Source organism: Poecilia mexicana, unplaced genomic scaffold, assembly GCF_051168715.1.
Source record: "Poecilia mexicana isolate PSO_F unplaced genomic scaffold, ASM5116871v1 scaffold_20, whole genome shotgun sequence".
Lineage (NCBI taxonomy): Eukaryota > Metazoa > Chordata > Actinopteri > Cyprinodontiformes > Poeciliidae > Poecilia > Poecilia mexicana.
The window spans coordinates 21,564,352-21,586,118 of record NW_028263389.1 but is presented as its reverse complement, the minus strand read 5'-3'; the positions used below and the strand labels follow the sequence as shown (position 1 = coordinate 21,586,118).

The window sequence follows — 21,767 nt, the reverse complement described above, 5'->3', positions numbered from 1 at the left end:
TCTAACACAAACTTCTTCTGGAGTAAATTCCTCCTGTACTTTGTTGCAGAAGCAGACGTGGTGCTTTTGTTGTTTTGCTTTAAAATGAATAAAACAACAATAAAACCACCTGTAGTTGATCTGGAAGTTACATTTCTGAGTTGTGAATCAGCAGAAGTCGGCGGCGGCTGTTAGCTTGACGCCTCGTTCAGGAATCCTCCCTCATTCTTTACTCACATAAGATACTGACTGCTCATAATTACCCAAGATGACCACATTACAACAGAGCTAAAACATTTGGGTGGATTTTTACTCAGACATTAAATGTTTGGTAGGATTGTCTTTTAAACAGTTGGAGCGTTTGGTTAGGAGTTAGTTTGACCTTTGACCTCCTTCTACTGACCTGTTCCTTTCCAGATTTCTCAACGCCGCTTTAACTGCACTACCTGATGTCTTGTGATGTTGATTCAGAGTAACATGTTATTCCCATGATGCCATCTATTTTGAGAAAACACAGCATGATGCTGCCACTGCCGTTCTTCAACAACGTTTGACAAACTTCCCTGTTTCCTGCAGCTGCAGCAGCCGCCATCATGACCAAACAGTTTTAGTTTCATTTGGTTTCTGACTCTGAGTGGACGAAGGACTGCTTTCACTCTTTGACCAGAAACCGGATCAAATACTTTAACTAGACACCTGCAGAAACATGGAAATGGTTCCCAGCAATGGACCAGTTACCTTCCTGAAGTTATGTTTTTACTTTTTCATGATGGAAACTGTCTTTGTTTTTACTAAACGTTATGAATGAAGCTGTTAAATGTTATTCATGAAGCCCTGACGTTAAAAATGATTTAATCCTGGTCAATTAAAAGCTGGATTTAGAAAATCCTGAACCAGGAAAAGTTTATTTATATACTGCAGAATCATCTTCAATAAATCAGAGTTTACTTCCAGTGAGTTTCATTTGTCTGGTTAAAAGTATCGACATAAAATCGACATTAAACATACTTTACATTAAAGCTACATTCTAATTTTAATTATAATTAACAGAAATAAAAGCTTTATAACATCTGTTTGTAATTAATAATGTTTAACTTGGAGGTAAAATTCCTAAAATAATTAGACTTTTTATTAATATCTTCATTTATTGAATTTATTTTGTTTTAAATTGAAGTTTGATGATTTTTGTCCATAAAAATGTTTGATGAAACTTAAAACATTGACTTTTATCTGGATTTTTATTTTCAGAAAATTAACCAAGATGAAGAAAACCAAACATTAAGTTTTAGATTAGATATTTTTATTTCTAAAAACAATCTTTATATCTTTACAGTTTTACTTCAGAGTGAAAAGTTAATGCCTTAAAGTAAACAGATAGCTTAAAATATTTTACAAACAATTTTATCATTTATTAAACTCTTTGGAGCTCTGTAAATAAATATAAATATAGTTTATCCTCTACCTGGACAGTGAAATACTTTAATAAATAACGTTACCAAATTAACACTGAAAAACGGAATATTTAACGTGAATCGTAATTTAGCTTAACTCTATTCTTTCATTTTCCTTATCTTTAGTTTTTAGTTGTACAGAGAAACAAATTAAATATATTTTCTGTTTTTCTGCATCAGCTGCAGATCTACTGATCTGTGGATGCAGAAAACGTCTCACTTTCTGCGGTTGTGGAGGCAGAAGAGGAGAAAGACGAAGATGAAGAAGACGGTCCGGGTGACGATGATGAGGGCGGAGCAGCGGTGGATGTAATGATGGAGAGGAGCACGGAAGATGAAGACGAAGATGAAGATGAAGTTGAAGACGAAGATGAAGATGAAGACGAAGATGAAGTTGATGGAGGGGTTGAAGCGACAACCTGAGGAGTGGACAGCTGAGCTTTGGCTCTCCTGTTGGAAAAGCAATAAAAACATAAAAATATGAGTTTAATAGTGAAAGATTGAAGTTATTAGGAATAAATCCAGGTTTAAACTCACCTCAGCTCTTGGATCTTCTGGAAAACCCAGGGAGCCTGAGGGTGGCTGCAGTAATGCCCCGTCTGGGTGGTGAAGCTGCAGGTCACAGAAAGAAGAAACCATCAACCAGGGGTGTACAAACTTTTGTAAACCAGAAGCAAAAAAACTAACAACCTAAATTCAGCCAGATAAAGTAAACTGATGTCACTGTAGATCCAAATCCTGATTTTTACCAAGGTGCAGAAAAAATGAGCAAATTTTAATCAAAAACTCAGAAATTTTCTAGAAAAATTAAAAGAACATTCAACGTTTTTTTTGTTGAAGATTTTGACGTTTTTTGTAGAAAATTTCTGAGATTACTCTAAAATTTTTGTCAGAAATTTTCTTTTTTCTCCACAAAGGCCCTAAAAAGCTGCAGCGGATTCTGCCTGTTTGATGTGTAAAAAGAAAAACATCCAGTTTTAAGTTTATTTTGGGTTTTATTGAATAAATGTATTTTAATTAATAAAAACATGATTTGGGTCACTTTGTTTCAAAGTGTTTGCTATATTAGCCAAGTTTAAAACAGAAAGAAATTTGGCTTCTCAGTAAAAGCCTCTGGATAAACCTGGTTTGACTTTTTGTTCAAACTTTGTTATAAAAAGACACATTTTTTCTGTTCTATCTTTCATTTTCTGTGTAAGAAATGTAATAATTTTTACCATGGTTACAAATTAAAAGCCTCCATCTGAATCTAGGGGACAAATTTGTATCATTTTCAATAGCAGTCGGGGGGCCGCACAAAATCAGTCTGAGGGTCACAAATGGCCCCTGGACCGCATTTTGGACCCCCCTGCCCTAAACTATAATTATTTTAGCTGTAAATTAAACGATGATCCTGAAAGCTATCGTCTCCATGTTCCCATTTTAATCAGAAACTTTGCAGGTACGTACATGACGGCTGTCACACACGGAGGATTCGACCGCTGGACCTCAAACTTTATTATCGGTTCTTTGATCTCAGCTGTGCTGACTTTCTTACAGCAGCTAAACAACTTCTCACCTGAGAACAACAAAAAATCAAATATTTAGTCTTTATCAGGAATAAACATTAATACTTAACATTCAACTAAAGTTTGACCTTACCTGGATTTGCAGAAACAACCGCCATGATGACAGCGACCAGCGCGACCTTCAGCATGTTGATGGTAAGAAAGCAGGAGAATAAACGGAGAAGAAAGTATTTCTGGTCGGTCGGTCGTCTCACTTCCCCTCCACAGAGCTGGTGGTGAACTGACAGCCTTCTGAAGAAAACATCTATTTATTAAACTGAGAAAAGCAGAAGTTCAGTTTCTGCTTGTCATCCAGGTCTGACTAACTCAGATGACGATGATTTCACAAAGTAACTAAATTATATTTAGAGTTTTTGTCATATTTCATCCCTAACTGTGTGGGTGAATGGAAACCCTGGGAAATAAGAGGTCAACCTGATGGCATAAGTTCAGACATGAACCTGTGGATTCACCTGTTCACACACTGCAAAAACACAACATACACTTGAAATAAGACAAAACTAACTTACAAGTAACTTTACAGCAAGATACAGGAGCTTGTTTTAAGTAAATACTTTCTCAATATTGCTGAGAAAGTTTTTGTTCCACTGGCAGATAATTTAACTTAAAACATCTTATTGTAAGTGAAATAATCTGCCAGTGGAACAAGAACTTTTTAAATTAATACTAAGGAATTATTGACTTAAAATAAGCTCCTATATCATGATAAGAAAAAGTTATTTGTAAGTAAGTTTTGTCTTATTTCAAGTGTACTGATGTTTTCTAGACAGAAAACTTTGTAAGATTTTGTGAATCAATGAAAGTCAAAATATTTTCAGAAAATTTAACCCATTTGGAGAATTTTTTGTAGAATATATCTAAAATATTCAAAACAAAATATAGATTGGGAAGCTGAAATATTTAGGCTACTTGATCTACCATTGGTTGCCAAATGAGCCAATCCAGGAGCTGCGTTCATTTTGCTTGGTGCTGATTGGCTGAATGTCTCTGAGTGTAAATATTAATGAATATTAAGACATATTTGGTGTTTGGTTGTGTTTTCTAACCAATGTGAACCGGAGATTCACAGTAAAGAAACAAGTAAAAACAGGTATAAAGCATTTCTTTTTGTTTTTGAAATCAATATAAACATGCTATAATTAACACCAAAAAGTAAAGCTAATAAATTATACAAAAAAAAAAAAAAAAAAATCCCAAAATGAGTCTAAAACTTATCAGGGCATATTGTATAAAAATCTAGGGCAATAAACTAAAATATAAATATTTTCAAATGGGAAGTCAACTTAAATGCATTTTTCAACTTCACAAAAACATAAAATGAATTTAATTAATTTCTCTAAAGAATAAAGCAGGACTGGTTTAACTGGACCAACATCAGAGTACGTAATATCTGCTTACAATAAGGAAACATTATTTAATAATTGGTTTATATTTTGGTTTTAAATTCAGGTTGAAAACAAGTAAAAAAGGGAAGATTTTGAGGTCAAGATGTTCTTGTTTTGTGGAAATTGCATTTATGTCTCAACAGATTTAGCAACGAGTCTCAGCATGACTTAATGCAACAAGTCACAATGTTTTCCCTCCCAGTAACAAAAACAAGCCACAACACTGATATCTGAACACCTTCAGGCAAAACTATATATACATATCAAAACTATAACAATCGTGTTAGTCAGGATTAGTCACACATTGAACATTATTAGAACAGAGAAATAATTTGTTGTCTCATAGTGGGGTAATTCAGGCGTTACAGCAGAAATGACGGAAACAAAGTAAAAAAAAATATAAATAAACAAACTGCTATACGACTAACTCCTGACTCATCTTTTATGCTGATAAATTGTCTTAATAGATTATTTTTGGTTCTATCTTCACGTTTCTGTGCAAATTTGAACACTTTTGTGTGAATTTATTTATATCCACATTATCGTCTCAGTGCTGCCCTCTATAGGGCGAACGGTGCCTCAGCAGGTTGTCTAAAACGGTACAGCTCACATCAAACGGTACCGAGTTCAGGTAGGAACGTCTTAGTGAAACACACCAGTGAAAATTTAAGATTTTTAAACCTTTTTAACACCATTATTAATAAAATCTTTATAATGACCTTTATAATGATAGAAATGTAAAGATAATTGTGTAGATGTATATAAGAATGAATGTTTGGCAACAGAAGTGAGCCAGTCGCAAAGATGAATGTTGTCCAGGCGCAAAAAGCGATAGCTCACTAGCTAGCTAGCCAGCAGCTAATTAGCGGTAGCTGCAGCCGGTTCCAGTCACAAATCACAGTTTTTTGCACGAAACTCAAACCGTTTCTACTAAACTGAATGTATGACATTAAATACTCCTGTGACAACAAAAATGAATTCCTCTGATTATTGTATTTAAGACAAACTTACATTTTTAAATGAGTTTGAGACATTTTTAGGGCTGCAATGAACAATTATTTTAGTAATCAGTTATTTTCACGATTAATCAATTTTTTTTAAATTACATTCAGCAGATGTTCCATTTAACTTTGTAAAATACGTTAGACAAAGATGCAAGTAAACAAATATTAATTATTTTCTTATATTAAAAAGTAAATTTTTATTGCCCAAAACACAACAGCATTACATTCCTGTACTGAATTTGAACCAAGTGAACCCAAAACTATAAAACTTGGTGGGTTTTGGCTAAAAATGTAAAAATATTTTGTACACTTTTGGATTAATTAGTGCTCTGAATATGTTGTTTTTTCAGAAAATTACCTTTTTAGGAGGAAAAATTACGTGCAAGTGGAACTATCCATCCATCCATTTCCTAACACCCTTGTCCCTAGTGGGGTCGGGAGGTGCTGGTGCCTCTACAGCGAATATTTCAGGTGAGAGGCGGGGTCACCTGGACAGGTCACCTGGACAGGTCACCTGGACAGGTCACCAGTCTGTCACAGGGCAACACAGAGACACACACACACACACGCACGCACGCACACACACACACACACACACGTTTGTGTTGCTATCTTTGTGGGGACTTTCCATTGACTTCTATTCATTTCTACAGCCTAAACCTGACCTTTACCCTTTTCCTAACCCTAACCATCACATACCTAACCCTAACCAAAACTCAATTCATACCTTAGCCCTAACTCTGACCCCTGACCCAAAAACAGGGTTTCCCCTTCCACAAGGAGCAATTGGTCCCCACCACGTAGTATATGTCAGGAAAATCGTCCCCACAAGGTATTACAAACAAACGCACACACACACACACTTAGGGAGGATTTAGAGAGGCCAATTAACCTGACAGTCATGTTTTTGGACTGTGGGAGGAAGCTGGAGAACCCAGAGAGAACCCAGCATGCAGAAAGACCCGGGCCGGGAATCGAACCCAGAACCTTCTTGCTGCAAGGCAGCAGAGCTCACTAGAACTTTTTAAATGTACTTGTTTTACGTAAATTAAATGATGCAGATAAAACAAGCTCTTATATCTTGCTAAAAGTTACTAGTGAGTTTTGTCTTATTTCAGGTGCACTAAGACATTTGCACTAGAAACTAGACAATAAATACTTGGTAAGATTTTGTGTTTTTGCAGTGCAGGCTGGGATTTGAACCCAACAGCTACTGACGATATGAGATGGAAACCAAAATGAACAAATATTTTATGTAAAATCACATTTATTAATGCATAAAGTTCTTATTTTCCCAGATGTTTCCTTCAGAGTTCAAAGTTCAAGCATTAAAGTTTCTTAAGTTCCAAACATTTCCACATATAACTGAGTAAACATTCAACATGTCCAAACTGCTTCATAAGTTACTCCAAATGTTTATAAATACACAAGGTAATAAATATTAACCTTAACTGTGTCAGAGCAGCAAATTTAGCTTTACCAAATAAATAATTTAACTAATGAAAGAAACTAAAAATCCTAAATTAATTCAATATAACTAAGCTGTTTGTTCCGGTGTTGATGAAACATGTTCAGTTGTTTTCGCCGGAGGCGGAGGTGATGAAGGTCGCAGAGCTCTCCTCCTCCTCGCCAGAAAACGAATCGCCGGATGAAACCCCAGAGGCGGAGCTGAAGAAAGAAGAGAAAGAGGAAGGAAGAAGGGTGGAGGGAGGAAGAGTGGAGGGAGGAAGAGTGGAGGGAGGTGGAGCGGCGGCGGTGGATGTTATGATGGAGAGGAGGGAGACCGCTGATGGTGCTGATGGAGAGGAACTGGCTGCACCCTTTGCCTGAGCCTTCGCTGCCCTGTTAGAGGAAACGTAGAAATACAGATTATAGACGAGTAAAACAGAAGGATAAAAACTAGGAATGTCTATTTTAGACTTTGTGTTTGTTACAATGTAAAGCACCTGAAAGGCCTTGCTGCTGAAATGTGCTACACAAATAAAATTAGATTGACTGACAAACCTGAATTCGCTGATCTTTCTTTTAACCCAGGGAGCCGACACCTGGCTGCAGTACAGACCGCTTTCTGTCTGGAAGCTGCAGGGAAAACAGATAGAAATGATTAGAATCCACATTTTATAAAAATCTAATTAGATTTAAGAATGAAGGTTAGCATCTTAAAATCGTACAAAATCTGATCAAGTATTTATGTCTAGATTTAGTGCAAATATCTTAGATCACATAAAATAAGACAAAATTAATTTACAACTTTTCACCAAGAAATAAGAGCTTATTATATATAAATAATCCTTTAATGCTAGTTCCACTTATAATAAGATGCTTTTCATCTTATAAGTGAAATAATCTGCCAATTTTAAGAAATTATTGGCTTAAAACAAACTCTTATTTCTTGCTCAAAAGTTACTTTTAAGTCAATTTAATCTTATTTCAAGTATAATATTTGTACTAGAAAGTAGAGAAAAGTATTTAAGGTTTAATGTTTTTGCAGCGTTGGGTCTCCTTTTACTATTTAGCATATTCTGATTAAAAAGTGTAAAATTCTCTCATTAAAGATCTCATTTCATTGCAGTTTGAAGTTTTCGGATTGAAAATGCTCACATGATCGCCTGGACGCAGGGATAATTGGCTCTCTGGAACAGGAATCCCAGGATCGGCTCTGTGATCTCATTTCTGTTCACTTTTTCACAGCATGTGGCCAATTTCTCATCTGAAAATAAAGATTAAAAAAACCTCTAAGCCTCAAATCATTTCCAGTTCAACACACACAAAAACAAACAGCTTCATTTTGAATCAGTCTTACCTGCGTGTCCAGAAGCGACCACCAAAACGACGGTGACCAGCGCAGCCTTCAACAAACCGTCAAACCGGATCATTTTCACTGACTGAGGGGAGAGAAAGTGTCTGGTTCTGGTTCTGGTTCTGGTTCTGGTCAGCCGCCTCTGCTGTGAACTGACGGCTGGACGGACGCCGCCTCTACTTAACGGCCCGAAAGCAGAAGCGACTCCCTGGTTAGTCATCTTCCGATTCCCTCCACTCTGAACATGTGAAGGACGGAGATGCTGACTTCAGGGGAATTCCACCAAATGACCCAAAATCTACTGTTCGGAAACGCTTTCATCAGAAGGTTTCATTCGGAAAGTTGAGTCAAAAACAGGGAGCTCCTCGCTGAGGGGGTGGAAGGAAACCTTTAACCGGGGGTTAGGCAACAGTCAAAGCCTCTTTCATGCACTTAATTATGGTCTCATTCACACTGGACCTGCTTTAATCAAACTCCAGTTAATTTATCTGAAACAGTCCGGTTCATTTGGGGAGGTGTGAATGGGTAATCGAACTAAAAAAAATCCAATCTGGTCTTACAAACCTTGTTCTCAGTTCGGTTGAAGTGAACTCTGGTGCGGTTCGAATGCATAGAGCAGGGCATTCTGGGTAAATACAACCAAAACAAACGTGCTAACCTAGCACTAGCAGGAGAAATGGTTCTTAGTCTTTTACCAAAAACAAAAGAGAAATCCTAAAAGTAACAACCGTTAAAATCTGACGCTGCTACATTTTGTTCAGGAAGTTGCGCTCAGTGTCTTCTGAGGTTTTCATGTCGTTTTCTTCAGGGGTTCTTGGTGCAGCGCCCCCACAGGTGGGGAGGGGAACAGGTTGGTTTGACTCAGCAGAGAGAAAGAACCACAGCGGCTGGAAATGGAAAAAAAAGTTGCAGTTTTAGGACTGAACAGTGGGACTCTCATCAGCACTGTCATTTCATGGCTGTTTTACTTTATTTAGGCCTTTTTGTTTGAAGTTGAGGCAGCAAGAAGGTTCTGGGTTCAAATCCCAGCCTTTGGTATTTATACAGGGAGTCTCCATGCGCGTGCGGTGATTCTCTCCAGGTACTCGGTCTACTGGTTCCCTGTTGGGTTAATTGGTCTCAGTGTCTGTGATGGACTGGTGACTCTCCAGGCTGGTTCTTCTTCTAACTAATCTAAAGGATCCTGAGCCAGCTGCTGTCGTTTCCTGATTATCTAAAGTTCAGTTATCTTGTAGATGAGTAAAAATATATATATTTTGTCATTTATTTATTAAGTATTGCAGAGAAACTTTTTGATTATTAAACACGATTAAAAAAAGACTAGAACAGAAAATGTTATCTCCAAGCTGATTGCCTGATAATGTCTGGTTCCAAAAACCTGATGCTTAATCCAAATTAGTCCTTCCTTCTTTACACATGGGATTAGTTTGCAGTTTAGTAGTAAATCAAATAGTTATGTCTCATAAAATTAAATACAGCATCACATGAGGGAGTCCCATCCTTACGACAGAATATAGGACCAAACTAAGAGAAAGAAAATGTACCTACAAGAACAAAATCATAAGATTACAAGAATAAAATCATAATATTATGAAAATGAAGTTATATTACCAGAATAATATCAACTGACCAATATTCCAAATTTTAAGTCATTATTTTCTCAATTTAACAAATCCTTATGGTCAAGTTAGTGAGTAAATTAAACATTTAACGATTAAAAAATGTTTACAGAGACCAAACACATGTGCCAAAAACTGGATGACCTGGAGAAAAGCCATAAAACAGGCCTCAAAGAAATATAATAAATATTCCATCAATGTCAAAAACATTAGAATCAAATATCTAAAGTATTAAAATTTAATTGCAAATTTTATTTTTCCTCTTTATTCTACAAAATGTCCACATAAAATAAATACTGTAGCTACATTCTGATGTCCTGTTTCTGTTTGTTACAGGCATATTTTACTTTTTGCTCTTTTTTAATTGTAAAAACCTTCATTTCACTCTGACTGGTGAAACGTTAGAGAATGGAGGAAATGAGGTTAAATGGAAAACCTCAGAGAAGAGACAGGAAATGACTTGGCGTCGGGTCAGCAGAGCCGTTCACGTGATTTACGTTCAGTTTGTCTAATATTCTAACTAAAATGATTACAGATTCATTTGATTGAACTTTGTCGAATAAGAATTTCATCGAAATTGTTGATTGTGATTAAATTAAATCATCTCCTCTGAACAGTTCAGAGGAAAAACAGTCATTGATGGTTTTACAAAGTTAGGAAAAGTTTCTCTGAAAAAGTTTCAACTTTTCAAAATCCTCAAGTTGGAAACCGACAGAGCTGAGCATTTCTAGTATTTCATAGGACTGAAATGTTCATATTAAAACAACCTGATCATTTTTAATGATATATCATTAAGCACCGAGATAAAATGTTGATTATTTAACATAAAAAGTTTGATTCCCAGACACTAAAACACAGTTTGTTCTGATTTCTGATCAGTCCTACAGAGTAAAAATTATTTTCCTTCATCAGAGTCCATCTTTTTGCAGGCTTTAAAATGTAAAACACTTTATATTTCTTCACTATGCAAACATATATTTATCCTCACAATTTTATTTAAATTCAGCTCTTTTATATTGCATCGATTCACAACAAGCGTCTGAATGCAATTTACAAAACAGACACATTCAGTTTATATGCAGAAAAATGTTGAATTCAAAGTCAGTTACATGTTTTTAAAGTTCAGTTTATTATTGCAGTTGATAAAAAGGACTGAGGTTAAATGGTTAAACATCAACTACTGATGATGTTGACTGGATCAGTGGTAGTTAGATAATGTGCTTCAATTTATTTATGCAAAGATTTTGGTAGCAAAAAGCATAAAAAATGGGGTGAGCTGCTTTACATCTGCTCAAAAGTTGATTTCTTTTAAAGCAAAACTTTAAATTTCAGGAGTATTTCCCTGGACGTGTCAGTTTAGATAATATTAGAACCTGATCTGCTGCGTTTGGGAAAAAACAGAAGACCGGAAAGAAAAACAAAAGCAGAAGGAGAAGAAGGAAGCTGTCGGCTTTCTTGTTAAGTTTTCTAAGTTTCTGTCTGGAGCACGTAACTTTAAAAAGTGTTTTTCATGCAAAAGAGCAGATTGAGGATTTAAAGACAGTTGGATTCAATGCAAAGCTAAGCAGACAGAAAACCTAAGATCAAACTCAACTCTAGCTTCAAGTTGATCTGCACTGGATTAAAATAACTGGAGCTTCCTGTCTGACTTTTTCAATGACCGTTTTTTATTCTCGGTTGCAACACGGGATGTTTCTCCCAGCTATAAACGCAGAATGGACTTTTGATCTGGAGAATTTCCCTTTTTAAAAGAGAATATTTTATAAATCAGCACAAAATACTTTCCCAAACCTAAAAACCCCATAAAACGGTTTGTTAATCTGCTTGTATTAAACATTAATGCAGGTTTTAGAGCTTTTGTTTAAATACGACACTTTCGATGAGTGTTTGTTTTGAACTATGAGCTGTTTATTCTGAACAGAGAATATCCAGCTGCAGGAGGCCAACAACTCACAGGGACGATTCACTCAAACTCTGACAAACTTTGATTTAAATTAATCTTCTTCTCTCCATGAGGCCCTGCTGTAAGGAAATGTTGCTAAGAGTTGTGATCAGCAGTAACAATATTTTATATTTTGCAGAATTTTCAGCTCTGAATGTGCAAGAAATAAAAAGTTTTCAACTACATGCAAAACTACATACAAGTAATGTGAGAAATTCATGAAAACTTCAAGAAAGAGAAAACTGGATCTTCTGCCTTGCACCAAACATTTTAAACCTCCCCGTTTAGATCAGCTCAGTTCTTTCAAGCATTTTAACACTTTGACCTGCAAACCAAAACTCTAAAGGTTTTACCGTACGCTGCTGAAATATAGAAATAGCAAACTAAATGTACTGCTACTGTCTGAATGTGCGAACAGGAAACATGTGAAAACTCATACTGCTAAAGAGCTAACGGCCTGTAACCATAGCGATGGGAATCAGCTTAAAACTGACATGACACTCATTTCTGACACTCCAACATTCATTTTGCAACACTTTGCATGAAACCTTCCTTATCTGAATTCATCCTTCCTAGAATAATAAAAAAAGATTATTTCTCAGATGTACGTGTCGCACACAGACAAGACGTTTTCCTTTTCCTGTCGCATAGTTCACTTCTGTCGCTTGTGGTTAACCACACATGCAGAAAGCTGAGCAACAGAAATGCCAAGCTTGATTAACTGAAGGACTGTGCTGAACGAGGGTCAATAACGCCACAAATTATGAATGCAATAAACCTGAAGTTGTGCAAATCTGAAAGAGTTTTTGTCTCAGGTGAAGCTAAAAGTTTCTGTTTTTTCTCAGTGGACGATCCAACCTTCATCTTGAGCCCAAAGATCTTCAAATACTTGTTTTCTGTAATGATCATAATTTGGTGACTTCAGGTTTGGTTTTGCATGTTTTAGCCGAGCTCGGCGTTTCATTGATGAGTGGGAACCGTGAATCAGAGGAACTGCCTGTGGCAACTGCTGCTCTCTTTCAGTTTCAAAGTGAATACTAGAATTAAGAATATAGTAATAAAGATTTTAATCCAAAACCTTTAATAAATCACTTTGTTTATTCTTCCTTTTGGATTGTATTGCTAAATATTAACTTTTTGCAAGTTTGATAAGTCTAGAAGTTATAAAAAACACTGGTTTAGTATGAATGACTGGAATGGATTGTTTGCATCATAATTGCAAAACACTCACAGCGAGACTGGCAAACTGGCAAACTGGTGCCTCTGGAAATGATATCATGCTTTTAAATGTGTTTGGAAATGAAACTGTTTAAAAATGAAAATAAAAACTGTTTGGAGTGAAGAACTCATCAATCTGCTGTGTGAGGGTAGAACCGGCTGCAGGGCCGACGTTACATCCAGCCTGCATGCAGCCATCATCACGTTTAGGCTGCAAGACTCAGTTACAATAAAAATATTCCAAAGAGCACCAAGATGTCTCTACCTGAGGGTGGCCTAGTCAAATCACACCACCATCAGTGTAGAGGCTGCTGAGCCTTAGCAGCAGGTGGTTGTGGTGCCTCTGCACGCAGAGATAAAGAAAAACATTGATGATAGTTAGATATTCTTCAGGAAACACAGATGGATAAAAACCTCACCTTATTTTTATCTAGTTTCCAGTGAAAACATCTTATTACACTTGAGCAGCTGCATTAGGGAAAGCAAAAGAATGAAAACTCCCCGTGTCCTTTAACGGGTTCAGTAGCAGACCACACATATTCTGGACACAAACTGTTCAGACTTTTACCTTCAGGTCGGCGCTACAGTCAGCTAATCGACTGTAAAACCTAAAAACATGTTTGAACTTTTCTAACCTCACATTAAAAACATGTTTCCACACATAAACAGACGAACACGTCGCTCTTTCACTTTTATTTCCTCTAAAGTTTACATATGTATGCTAGACTGTCAAGACCCATTTTTATTCTGTTTGATTCAGTTTTAGAATCTTTTATTATGAAAGTTTACAGAGTTTATTAGTATTTTGTTTTAGTTTTACATTTAAGTATTTCTTGTTCTTATTGTTGTTTACTTGCTTCACTTTATTGAACAGTACGACGCTTTGTTCAACATCTGTGGTTTTTATGTTATATGCATAAATTGACCTGCTTAATGTTTGAATTTGTGCAGCAAGTAAATAAAACCGACTCAGATTCTGAACTGCGGTGACTTAAAATCATTTGTTTTGAAATAAATGAATGCAGAACCAAATCCTGAGTTAAAAGGTGAATATAAACTGTTTACAAATTAAAAAAAAAAAACCTTCCTGAAACATTTAAAAAATGATGCCAAGCGTCGGAAATGAGTCGAGCAGCGAGCAACAGTTACATCAAACCAATACCAAGAATACCCACAGACATGAACAGAAACCGTAACCAAGACAAAACCGTCACTCCCATCACAGAGCTACAGTCTTTCTTGTGGCGTCAAAGGTGAAAGCAGCAGCGCCGTGCGACTATTTGACCTCTTGCTCATCCGTCTGAAATGTCTCAGATCATCAAGCTACTTTTCATGTCAGATAAAACTATAATAAAGTAATTCCCCAGTAAACATAACAGTTTGTGGTGCCATTGGCTACAACTGCCATAAAGTATCTATTTTACATCTTATGAATTAAGTTTGAAATGCAGCTTTATTTCAATAAAGCCATGTAATGTGGAGATCATTAAGTCTATTTCATGTTGTCAAACAGGGGATCTATTATGCAAAATTCACTTTTTGAACATTTTGATAATTCAGTTTGGGTCTCAATTGTGTCTAAAAGGCACTTAAAACCATCCAGATGTTTTTTGGTGTCTGGAAAATGAGCCTTTTCAAAAACCTCCCAATGGATGAGTCACACGTCACTGTTACCTAGCAACTACAGCCCGTTACCTAGCAACTTAAGCTAAGCTGCAGCACATTAGGTGAGCTGGTTTTACCGCTGTATGTGCGGTAAAACCAGCACATACAGCAGCACATACAGCTGATGGAAAGATAAGTAGTAACTGATGAATGATTTCTACAAAAACTTTAAACCAAAAAATATTCAATTCATCATTTAACAAAGGTAACAGTCCTCAGATAGATTTTCTTTTACTTTAATATACTGCTCAAAAAAAAAAACGGGGACATTTCACTTTAATTTTGTGTGTGGCTCCAAATCCAGGCCTCCATTGGTTAATAAATTTGATTTCCATTGATGATTTTTGTGTGATTTTGTTGTCAGCACATTCAACTTTGTACAGAACAAAGTATTCAATGAGAATATTTCATTCATTCAGTTCTAGGATGTGTTATTGGAGTGTTCCCTTTATTTTTTTGAGCAGTGTATATAAAACTGCTTTTTGTACTTGCATGGGTTGTTCTGGTTTAACATTAAGCTTCTTTAATGAGCTAAACTTTATTCTGTCTTCTGAAAAGTGTTTTTCTCCACCAACTCAATTTTATTTTTTGCTTTAACTCTAACTGCAGTGAGTCTTCTGATATTTTTGAGAAACTCTTTTTGACAGTGGAAAATTGGTGTCATGCATTCATGTAACAGGAAAGACGACATTTCCTTTAAACCCCTCAATGACTTCCTTCACACACTTTATGTGTTGTGACTTTAACTTAAATCTGCTAAGAAAGAGGAAGAAGCTTCAGTGACTTTTAGCTTTGGTCGGATCAAACGGTCATGTGCCAATGAACCATCAACTGTTGGCGTCTTTCAGCTGGACTGACCTCATTACTCAAAGGAAGCGCCGCCACTCCCATTATGCCTCAGTTTGTGATAAATTAAAATGAGTCAGATTAGTTAATACATATTCAGCAGTAATGAGAAAAAAAATAAAGTCCGTAAGTTTAACTTGAATATTTGGTCAAGTTTCCTGTGGAGGAAGGGTGCTGAATAAATTAGCACATCTTGCATTATGACAGTATTTCTGCTGAAATACATTACTGAAAAAACTACAGCTAAAGGTAAGCATTAAAAAACCATTAGTTTGGACAAGATCAAAGCAAAGCATATCAAAATAAATATCTTAAAAGTGGCACAAATGCATAAAAAGCCAAACATCGGTGGCATCTTTTACCCATGAAATGAAATGTAAAGATTATGACACAAGTTTCATAACAGCATATTTGCATTGTTAAAGAAAAAATGAAAAAGAAACTGATTCATGCAAATGCATGAAAAGAATCTGTTGCACAACCACAGGCTTAGTGCCAGTCTTTAATAACGTGAGATTCACGCTGATGTGTGCTCAGATAGCACTCACTTTATTTTGCAACACGTCTTTATCTACAATCAAACTTCAGTTTTATCGACTGCGCAGCTTTAGGTGGTTTTTAAGGATCACTAATGCCAGCAGCAATTATACTAACGCTTAAAATGAAAAAAATTGACAGTGAGAAAAGTATGAATATTTGTAAAAAAAAAACTGTTCTGCACAGAGAGCGATTTATTCAACTAATCCAGTGGTTCTCAAATAGTGGGGCGCGCCCCCCAAGGGGGGCGCGGTGCGATACCTGGGGGGGCGCGTGTGACCCTGGGGAACAGGCTTTTTTTGGGGCAGTACTAGTATAAAGTGTAATTGCGCATCCACTACAGTAGGGGGCAGTGGCGCTGTCATTGTTACTCCTGTCACGTTTGCGACAGTGCAACATTTTACGACTTACAAGACAACAGGTTTTCCTTGGTTAGCAGCGTTGAGTCAACAGAAAGCTCCGACTGCGTTCTGTCTATAGCCTCCGTTATTAAACATAACAACCCCCAACATGAAAAAGTTTTTAACAGGGATGAAAATAAAAGCGGAGAGAGACAAAGATAATGAGAAAAAGAAAGTCACCCGAAAGCTAAGACGAGGAAATATGACGAAGCGTATTTAGCGCTTGGCTTCACTGTCACTACAGTTGGAGAAGAGGAAAGACCGGTGTGTTTCTGTGTCTAAAAATGCTCGCAGCGGACAGCATGAAGCCAAATAAATTAGCGCGTCACTTAAATACGTTACACTCCAATCACGCCGGTAAGCCGCTAGAGTTTTTTCAGCAAAAACGTGCTGAATATTGCCAACAGTCATCCCGCTTTGTGAAGGCTACTTCAGTAAACCATCGAGCGCTGTTAGCATCATATAAGGTGGCGTACCAAATTGCACAGTGCAAAAAGCCCCACACCATAGCAGAGGAGCTGATACCGCCTGCAGCATTAGACATGGTCTCTGTCATGCAGGATGACACCAGTGCAGCCTTTTTTTCTTTTCTTTAATATTAATAAGGATAAAATGTTATGCAGAGACGGATAGTCACGGTGAGGAGTGGGGGGCGCAAATAGTTTTCTTCTTGCTGGGGGGGGGCGTAACAGAAAATAATTGAGAAGCACTGAACTAATCAAACTGTCACACGTTTTTATAACTTAAGTTAGCAAAGCTTACAGAGAATCTATATAATGTAACTAAGCCAAATGTCATTTTAATAGAATCGTCTGTGAACTCAAGAGTCTTAAAATATGATCATCACATTTAGACGTACCAGCAGAAATACATCTAAATATATTTACTCTTATTAAAACTGATGCAAAATTCAGCTGCACACTCTTCACATATGAGGCCTTAGGTCAGCGTTTCTCAAGCTTTTACAGGCCGAGGATCATTTACCCCCTTTAACAAACCCTCACCTTCCACCTAACTTAAAACTGCCCCACAATAACAACATCCTAATATATACAACCTGAAATTAAAATATTAGGCTCTTAACTCATTTGTCTTTGTTCCGCCTAATGTGAAAGGTGGCGCTATTTTGTAAATGTGACTGGCCACAATAAAACCTTCTTGAGTTATTTACAGATTCTGACAGTATGGATTCTAAGCTTTAGTACGAGTTTTGTGTGCACTAATAACGTTTTAGGGCTTTGTAATTTAGACGCATAATAAAGTAAAAAAATAAAGACAAATATTTTCTTTCAGTCAGTAGATAGCCCAACATAAATGGCTGTATTCTAGGTGTTAAGATGCAGTTAGCCAGCGTGGGGCACAGCGCCTAGTTACGGACATACTGCACTCAGCATGACAGTATTCAAAACAAAAGCTCTGCATCTCATCCTGAGAAATTTTCTCTGGAATCTTCAGGTTTTCTTTTTAGTTACCTGGTCTTAAGCCATTTATCCATTATTATTTTAAACACAATCCTTTGGTAAGTTAGCTGTAGCGTTGCACTTTGAGCCGAGGTCACGACCAATAAACGGCTGTTTAAATGCAGTACCTTGCAAACCACTAGGGGGCACCCACAGTCCACAGATTGAGGAAAAACTGCCTTAGACTGAGAGGATGGGGCAGAGTCAGGTCAGCCTCAGCCAGTGACATGGTGGCAACAAATTTATGTATTATTTAGGTGATAATTTTCTACAAAATATCCTGAAAGCATCATAATCCAAACAGGCGAACATTTTAATTGTCTCCGTCTCTGGGCTGCAGGTTTGTCCGTCCCAACGCGTGTGTACGGAAAGTCTGTAGGTTGGAAGGAAACAGCGTAGATGTGATGAGCGAGGTGGTGTTACTGTGACCGGATAGTGATGAAAACAGTAGGGAAAAACCTCAAAGCTGACGCCAACAGTGCAGTAAATGTTCATGCTGTCACTCACTGCAGCTACAACCTGAAAAATAAAACACATTTAGGAAAAACTGATTAAAAAAAAGCCAAAAAAAACAAACAAAACAAAAACAAAGGTATGTACAGATGAAGGTTTTGCAGATTCACCAAGTAACTTCTCTCCTTCCTTCTGTCTAAAATCTGTTTGGTTTTGTAGTCATCCAGAAAGTGGATATTTTCACACCACATCGTCATGAGACCAGTCATTCACTAAGTCGGTCTGTCTGCATACTTTACAGAGCCGTCGTGCAAAAAATGAGGTTGTACAGTCAGGAAGTGAGGAATTTATAGGTCAGGGCTGAGTACAACATGTTGGCATAAATATGATGACATTTATCTATTAACCAAACTTGAGTTATGTAAAAACTCATAAGTACTTGAAAAATTGTATGTATTGATAATATGGATTGATTCATATGCAGTTATACACGAGATATCTGCTAAAATATTAACTACAGCTAACACCATTAGCTGGAGCTAACATGACAGTAAAACAAATACGTTTAAAGTAATGAAGATGCATCTTTAAATTGTGGCAACAAACCGTGTATAGATACTTTCACCCTGATGCTCACCGTAAACAGAGTTAGAAAGTCAAGCTCTTACAGGTAAGCAACCGAAACCTTTCCGACTTTTTCCTTTTCCTCCGATTTCCACCTTCATTTCCTCTGGTCGTTTCTGCATTGCCTCATATTTCAACGCACTCCGGTTCAAATTGAAAGGGTTGGCTAGGAGTTAGCATTAATGTACCCAGAATGCATTGCAACGTAAACAATATGGCGACCTCCATGTGACAATATTTTATATACAGTAAATGTATAAAAACTAAACAACCTACAGTAATTTTCACTGCATTGTTTTTACATCTGAAAGAAATGTTTATTATTACAGCTAATCGTATATCTCTTGAAGACTTGGGCCTTTTACTGCTGATGAAGAGCCGGTAATGTTAAAAACTGACATCTTAGACTTTTTATTAGCTTTCTAATCGTTACTGTGACCTTCCTTTCCGGAGGGACTGAGAAATGTTTCATTAGTTCCTGAATGTCTTTAGATTGTGGTATGATGTATGCTACAGATTAAAACAAAAACAAACTCAAAAACAGCTTATTCCCAAAAGCAATTAACACTCTGAGCGCTCACATGCACTAATTATATGGAGGTTATATGTGTATGTATATTTAAATATAACTGATTAATATTGTAAATAATGTAAAAATCACTATATCTATGGTTATATTGTATTTCCTACATTGTTTGCACTGTTGGAGCTGACTTTTAATTTCATATGTGTGCAGTGACAAACAATAAATTGAACTGAGTTGAATGTGCTGCATTGTGAGATTCTTTAGCCAACTTCCTGTTGTCAGAAACATTTTGTTTAAGTGGTTAATTGGTTTTACAGTACTAGCAACTGTAAATTTATTCTTTAAAATGTGATTGACTACAAGTAATTTATGATTTTCCAAGTGGGTGACTCTGTTTTTAATCTGGGGGAGTAAAGTTTTTAGTGTTTGCAGAGAACAGAAGCAGGCACAACTTGTGTTTTTTAACGCCAATGCCTCAGTTTGCAGCAAAGGTAAGAATGATAGTGAAACCACTTTAACCACAAGTTTTCTTGGTGTTGATGTTTATCTGATAGTTCTGTGGGTTTTCTGTGTAAAATGTTGAAACTGATTTACTCATAAGACTAAATTAATCACAGGCCTGTTAGAAGTAGTGCATCCTAACGTTGTCCTCAGCTAGAAAAAACATGCTTATTTATAAAAGTAACTACATGGTAGCGTGCATTTCATGAAAATGTATTCTTAGATTACCAGCTCCAACCAGAGGTTTACATACCTGCACTACATAAAAGACATTTGGCTTTTTGGGAGGAATAAGAGAAATATTTCTACTACCAAATACCACAAAAATATATTTTTCCAGCTATTTTCTTGAACTTTTTCTAAATGAAGGAGTAAAATCATTGGAAATTGTACAAGTTGTACAACCGGTTGAATGCTTCGAAGAAGTTAGCAATTGAAACTGACACCAGATTCTGTTTCATTTGTACGTTATAGATAAAATCTCTCCTCAGAGTAGTATTATGAAACTCAGATGGAAGAAAAACAGCTTCTGAATCTTTCTATGATTATAAAAAAAACCCTAATGTGGCTGGTTATACGGAGCAGGCAGAGTAGATAGTAATTCATTAAAAAAAGCTGAACTGCTGTCTCTTTTGAAGCATAAATTTAGCTATCATAATAGCTAAATTTTAGCTATTCTCAATTTTAGTATTTTTGTTCTAATAGAGAAACCTGTTAAATATACTTTTAGTTCTTGTCATTTTTAACCTGGTATCTTCGAGATCATCATGACTCTTTGTCTCCCCCTAAAGGTGAAGACCGGACTGCTTTTAAGTTGATCAAACGTCCTGAATGAACTCTTTGATTTTTATTTGTAATTAATATTATGTAATAAAAACTGAGACTCTCTGGTGAAATCTGAAAGATAAAAACCTGAAGTGACAGCATCACCAGTCCTCAGAAACCCTGCAGTCATGGATCAGCCTCAGTTTATCGACATCAAGTGGAGAAAATATTCTCTAAGAGAAACATGTCAAAACAAAAACCAGTACCATTTAAATCAACTTAAATACATAAAATGTTAAAGTTGATATATTCTTTTAGTGAAAAAAAAGACAGAATTGTTTTTCCTTAAACATTTCTCATTAATCTGGTTGGGAAGATTTTGCTCTGACAGATTAATCTAAACAATATATTTAGCTGTGACCTATTATTGTTCCTTGAACAGGTTAGGATAGGTCTATGAGCTACACAAAACATGTTAATTACGTTTATTTTGCACTTAATCGTTATTAGAAAATGAGATTTTAGTCAGAATCATCTGTTTTAGGGCCTCTGTCACTTTAAATCCAAATAAGCTGCTGCTGGCCACGCCGGCCAAGAAAATGGCTGCAGAAAGATGCGCAATTATACAACTGTGCATCTTTGAAAAGCAGAAGTGGAGCCTCCTGCACAACTAACAAGAATGCAGCAAGTGGTTTCTGGATGACAAGCCATGAACACTTGTCTTTTCCAGCAGCCATTGTACAGCACATACAGCGGTAAAACCAGCTGACCAAACGCGCTAGAGCTCTGCTGGCGTTGCTAGGTAACAGGCTGTGTTCTGTTGGGGTTGGTAGGTGATTTGTGATGTTACATATGGAGTTGTTTATGAAACAGCTCATTTTCTAGACACCAAAAGACATGAACGTATTGCCCTAAAGCAGTTGGGTGTTGTTTTTAAGCACTTGGTTGTTTTTAGAAGCAGTAGAGACTCAAATGGAAGTACTAAAATATGCAAAATGTTAATTTTGCATAATAGGTCTCCTT

At 36.5% G+C, this 21,767-nt stretch overlaps 2 protein-coding genes and 1 long non-coding RNA gene across 3 annotated transcripts; all 3 read right to left on the bottom strand.

Moving 5' to 3' along the window:
* Positions 1 to 1,262: 1,262 nt before the first annotated feature.
* Positions 1,263 to 3,230, bottom strand: LOC106905918 (uncharacterized). Its single transcript, XM_088001379.1, has 4 exons — positions 3,072 to 3,230; positions 2,880 to 2,988; positions 1,968 to 2,042; positions 1,263 to 1,880 (listed from the first exon to the last, which is right to left on the bottom strand). Exons 1-4 carry the CDS (start codon positions 3,124 to 3,126, stop codon positions 1,619 to 1,621), a joined length of 501 nt encoding a protein of 166 aa, XP_087857505.1. The 5' UTR covers positions 3,127 to 3,230; the 3' UTR covers positions 1,263 to 1,618.
* Positions 3,231 to 6,636: 3,406 nt separating this feature from the next.
* LOC148153466 (uncharacterized) lies at positions 6,637 to 8,333 on the bottom strand. The gene is made up of 4 exons (XM_088001378.1): positions 8,191 to 8,333; positions 7,989 to 8,097; positions 7,392 to 7,466; positions 6,637 to 7,229 (listed from the first exon to the last, which is right to left on the bottom strand). Exons 1-4 carry the CDS (start codon positions 8,261 to 8,263, stop codon positions 6,959 to 6,961), a joined length of 528 nt encoding a protein of 175 aa, XP_087857504.1. The 5' UTR covers positions 8,264 to 8,333; the 3' UTR covers positions 6,637 to 6,958.
* A 9,770-nt stretch (positions 8,334 to 18,103) lies between these two features.
* Positions 18,104 to 19,169, bottom strand: LOC148153465 (uncharacterized). Its single transcript, XR_015761621.1, has 3 exons — positions 18,966 to 19,169; positions 18,335 to 18,394; positions 18,104 to 18,248 (listed from the first exon to the last, which is right to left on the bottom strand). It is a non-coding gene; the product is annotated as an uncharacterized LOC148153465 (long non-coding RNA).
* Between the last annotated feature and the right edge of the window lie 2,598 nt (positions 19,170 to 21,767).